The sequence below is a fragment of the Drosophila mojavensis genome, unplaced genomic scaffold (assembly GCF_018153725.1).
Source record: "Drosophila mojavensis isolate 15081-1352.22 unplaced genomic scaffold, ASM1815372v1 contig_36, whole genome shotgun sequence".
NCBI lineage: Eukaryota > Metazoa > Arthropoda > Insecta > Diptera > Drosophilidae > Drosophila > Drosophila mojavensis.
The window spans coordinates 21,470,821-21,476,207 of record NW_025318858.1 but is presented as its reverse complement, the minus strand read 5'-3'; the positions used below and the strand labels follow the sequence as shown (position 1 = coordinate 21,476,207).

The 5,387-nt window shown below is 39.1% G+C and overlaps 1 protein-coding gene across 1 annotated transcript; it reads left to right on the top strand.

Moving 5' to 3' along the window:
• The first annotated feature begins 1,654 nt into the window (after positions 1-1,654).
• On the top strand, positions 1,655-3,564 carry LOC6577502 (casein kinase I). Its single transcript, XM_002003433.4, has 2 exons — positions 1,655-1,737; positions 1,800-3,564. Exon 2 carries the CDS (start codon positions 1,944-1,946, stop codon positions 3,081-3,083), a length of 1,140 nt encoding a protein of 379 aa, XP_002003469.1. The 5' UTR covers positions 1,655-1,737; positions 1,800-1,943; the 3' UTR covers positions 3,084-3,564.
• The last annotated feature ends 1,823 nt before the right edge of the window (positions 3,565-5,387 follow it).

Genomic DNA, 5,387 nt, shown 5'->3' with positions numbered 1-5,387 from the left:
TGCTTTTTTAGAGAGAGAAGCTTTTAATTAATACTTTTATACTTTATTTATATGTATGTATATCTTAAAACTCCCTCTTATATAGGTAAAAAAAATACATTGTTAATTGCTTTTAAATTAAAAATAAGTAGCTTTTTTCTGCATTTTGTTTTTTTAAATATCTTTCATTTAATTTTACAGTAACTTCTTGTAATTTTTGCTCAAATAATTATAAGAGCAGGTCCTATCCTAATGCGAGCTCTATTTTGTTCTCAAAATATGTTCCCTTGTGATGTATATTTTCATCTTACCTGCACTTACATTTTTTTTTTTTTTTTAACTTAAATTATTATGTTTTTTTCCTATTCCTGCGTTTTTATAGCATACTTTTATGGGCTCATTTTGAAATTCATGGGATACCAACTCATTTGACGCACGTTCTCGCTGTATCTATAATTTCTACCTTAAAGTACAAGCTAGCTAAACTTAATTTAAAATCCACTTGTAAGAACGTACATCAACTACAGAACATCTTCTAGTCCAACACTCGTTCGCAGCTAGAACATTATTTCTTGACTTTTTTCCACATTGCTTGCTTTCTGTTGCTGTCTATTGCTATGGTTTGACCAAAGTACTTTTATGTGTCTATATATATATATATATATATATATATATATATAGAAATATATAGCATATATATACTCAACTAACTTTGGCCAGTTGACCGTCTACTGCAGCGCTCCGCCCCCAGCCCCGCCCATGGCATTGTCATCTACTTACTTACTACTTACTGCCTGCTTAGTTATTGTTTTAGTGTGGCCTTTTGTTTGAGAATTATTAACAATGGAAGTTGCCAAGTGAAAGGTGCTCGGCCAGTGGACTAGACGAGGGGCAGAGCAACACTTTTAATAGCATTTAATGCACCTGCACTTACACACACTCACGCATCATGGACGTTAAGTAGCTTTTTGTTCTTAGCTGCAATGGCTGCAGCAGATGGACTTAATAGAGTGATATGGAAAGATATGTAGGGAGTGAATAGGTGAGAGAGAGAGAGAGAAAGAGCCATGCCTGCAATAACAGCAGCATTAACAGTATTATTATTAGTAGCACCATCATAATTATCATTCATGATTATTATGTACTTATAAGCGGCTTTCTAAATGCTTCACTTGCCGCGTGCTCGTTCATTATTTATTTATTTTTTGATTGTCGCTTCAATTTCACTCCCAGCCTGACCTGAATGGCCGTGTCTCTGCGTCGTGTTTAGCTCGTCATTTATAATTGCGAAATGATGCGCCCATTATCTAATTTCATAATTAAATAATGTGGCACAAAGCTATTTTAAATGATGTTAATTATACGACCATCAAGGCCAACAAATCATTTAAAGAGATGTGGAAACTGTTTTATTTAATCGATTTTCATGTGGCCTAACTAGCTGTTAAATACTTGACATGAGCTTAGCAGTGGAGTTGCCAGACTGCTAAAAATGTATATTATAAAAGTATATTTAATTTGAATTATGGTAAGAAATACTAACGATGGCATGCAGTTATTCCTGGAAAAAATACCATGAGCTTTAACACGATGTGTAAACTTTATTTTGTATTATAAAGCATGATAAATACATGACCCTTACCATTGCCTCCTATGCTAAGGAGATTTTCAACAAAATCGGGTATGCCTCACAGTTTGAGTATAATTATTTTAGGCCATACCAGCCTCATAAAGCAGGCATTTCGAATACACACATACGTAATGTTTATTTAGATTTTTCGATTTATTAAATAAAGAACGTTTTTAACAATCATTTCTAGGAGGTATCCACCCGGACTCCGTGCTCAACAGCAAACAGCTAAATTGATCGCCTCAATCAATGACCGGGCAGCAACTAGACATTGTATTTCGCTGTTAACGACTGTGAAGGCTGTGAAGGTGAGCGGTGATCATCGTCATAGAAGATGGCTACCAAGCCGGTGTCATCCGGCCGCGTGAACCTCGCGAATTTGGCTCTGGAGAATCGCATAGTCGGTGGCAAATATCGTTTGCTCAAGTCGATTGGCAGCGGTTCGTTTGGTGAGATCTATCAGGGCATTAATACGCAGGACGGCAAGGATGTGGCTGTCAAAATCGAGGCGATCGATGTCAAGTATCCATTGCTGCGCTACGAGGCAAAGGTCTATGAGCAGATCGGTCCGCATGCTGGACTGCCGGCACTCTTGCACTACGGCAGCGAGAAGCGCTTCAATGCGTTGGTCATGGAGCTGTTGGGCCCCTCGCTGGAGGATCTGTTCAACCTGTGCAAGCGCCACTTCACGCTGAAGACAGTCCTCATGCTGGCCGATCAGCTGCTGATGCGCCTCGAGTGCGTGCATCAGCATGGTTTTATACACCGCGACGTGAAGCCAGATAACTTTCTGATGGGCATCGGCAGGAATTGCAACAAATTGTATATGATTGACTTTGGCTTGGCCAAGCGCTATCAGGATCCGGAGCGCTCCCAGCATATACCGTATCGCGAGGATCGTAATCTAACCGGAACGGCACGATATGCCTCGATCAATGCACAGCGCGGCATCGAGCAATCACGTCGCGACGACTTGGAGTCTCTTAGCTATTGCATTATGTACTTCAATTTGGGCAAGCTGCCCTGGCAGGGCATTGTGGCGCCGAACAAGCAGCAGAAATACGAGAAGATATTGGAGTTGAAGCGCAGCATGTGCATCGATGAGATCTGCAAGTCGTGGCCCGTCGAGTTCGCCCTGTTCATGAAATACGCGCGCAACTTGCGCTTCCAGGACGAGCCCGACTACGTCTATTTGCGTCAATTGTTTCGCCTGCTCTTTCGCACCCTCAATCACCATTTCGATCATGTCTACGACTGGACCCACTTGCACCAGCAGCACAAGGAGCGCGAGCGTGACCGCGACCGCGATCGGGATCGGGATCGGGATCGCAGTCGACGCGATCCCCAGCAGCTCGTCGAATTGGAGGTGAAGCGTCTGCGGCGCACCCGAGTCGAACAGACGCGCCTGAGCAGTCGCTTGGAGATCGGCGACGGGCACAAGCACAAGCATCACGATGACAAGCAGCTGAAGTGATTCGGCGGTGCTGCTGCATCGAATTTTGATTAATGAAAAGCAAGCAAAAAAGCAAGAACAAAAAATATGCTCTTCCAAATTATTTAAACGACAGACTTGCATGATTGTATGTTAAATTGTTAATGTTTAGCGTTTTATGACTGCGTTTTATTGAAAAACTTTTCCTAAACACCTGCTGCATATATGTTTTGAAAGCCTCGCCCAGAGGATCACGATTCTTAGATTCTTGGAAGTTGGCCTATAATGCTTTGTGCCGATATTTATGTAGCTCAGCCATTGCTTGTCGAAGTCGTTGATATTGAATTGCAGTTGAATTTGTGGAAATAACAATATCACAAAATTCGCACGAGCAATGAGGATCACAGCAATTTGAGCGCACTTCAAATCTCGGTTAACTACTCTTTGTAGCCTCATCTCTCTCAAATTCAATAGATGAAACAAACTTGGGCTCTAATAAATATAAATGCCTAATTTATGTAAATTTTAGTTTAGTTAAATAGTTGATCAAGTTACATTATAATAATTAATTTACTTTCAACCAAAAAGCATACAAATCAAACTAATATAATTTATTATATATTTTAATTTTAATTTTTTCATTACATATTTACTTATTTATTAAGCTATTTCTTAATTTCTTAATTTATCTTTATTTATTTATTTATTTATCTATTTATATAGCTTGTCATAATCACACCAGCATAATTACGTATAAGGTAGATCTGCTTGCGTAGCACAGGAGAAATATTTTATAGTTGATCAAGGTCGACTGTTTGTTTGTGTGGAAAAGTGAAATATTTTCATTTAGTATTATCGGAAAAGTATCTGTTGTGCTTAATATTTCATACGATGTTCTTTACTTACTTTGGCTAGCAACTTTTGCAAAGCTCATCAGAAGGGGAGCTGTCAAATTGTCATGTAAACGCGACCTGCTGCCAGCAGCAGTAGAGGCCATTGAAAACAGTATACCTAAGTTTTCACAGTTGAGTTGGGGTTTATTTTCGCATAGTTATTTATTGAGTGGCAGGCACACATAGAGTGGGAGAGAGAGGGAGATAGAGAGAAAGAGAAAGACACAACGCAGTACAGGTGAAATAAAAACACTTGCAAGTTATGCGAAAACAAAATAAATTTTATAGCAGCCCTGACCCCCAACTAGACCCCCGACTCGTCCCGCTCCATGTAGAGCTGCACAATACACTGGCAAATAGTTTAGCTCCAACCGCACAGCAGAGCGAAAATAAAGCGAAAAATAGAAAATGTTTTTCCTCTTTCTTTTTGCTTTTCATTTCTTTTTTTCACTCTGCTCGGCGCCCGGGAAAAGTAAGTGGAAAAGTTTTGCTAGCTTTGACTGCGCTGCTTAGTTCTGTTAAAGACGGGGTCGTTGCGTTGCACCTGCTGCCAAATTAAAAAGAAAGAAAAAAAGCAGAAAACAAAACAGAAAAGCGAGAGAATACCACAAATAAAAGCGAAATAAAGCTAAAGAATTGCAGAAACTAAAATACAATGGAGTGAAACAGAAACAGGCAACTATGGCTATGACAGACTGGCAATTTCAATAATTTATGATGCCCCGCTTTGAACAACGGGCGGAAATCATTTTGACATTTTCCAGCAATTTTTCTTGCACTTGGCCAAACTTCGTCCTCTGCGCCGCTGCACTGACAAAACATAATTAAGTGTCGTCTTGAGCGTCAACCTCGCCCACAGCAGCATCTTCTCCTTCTTCTTCTCCTACTCCTGCTTCTCCTCTTTCTCAACGCCCTTCACTCTGCCTGCTTGTCCTATTGTGCTCGGCTGCCAGTTGATGAACAGCAACAACGCCAAAACAACGCAAATCCTGCAGTCGAGTGGTACTGACTACTCAATACACTGTTCATTAGGCAACATCTGGGAAATGAGAGTACTTTTCTATTAATTTTGTTCTTCTGTTGAGCTCTACCCATACAGCTTTATAATATAGAAACTGTTCTGCAAACATTTTTAAGCATAACAAAACAAGCGAAGCCCATTTTCAAATTCTCGCTACTCATAAAAAATTGCAAGCATGTCGAGCTTAAATTTTTTTCTTTAATTTTTGTTTTGTTTTTTTTTTTTTTTTTTTTTGTACATAAAATTGAACTTTTGTTTGGTTGTTCCTAGCTGAACCAGTTAAGCTTATCCAGCTTATGCAAAGGATAGAGTGCACAATGTTTTTGACCATCAAAATAGATATATTTATATAAAAAATAAAAACAGAGTGATATATAATTTTTTTTTTTTAATTAATAAATATACAAAAATATATATAATATATGTTATCCA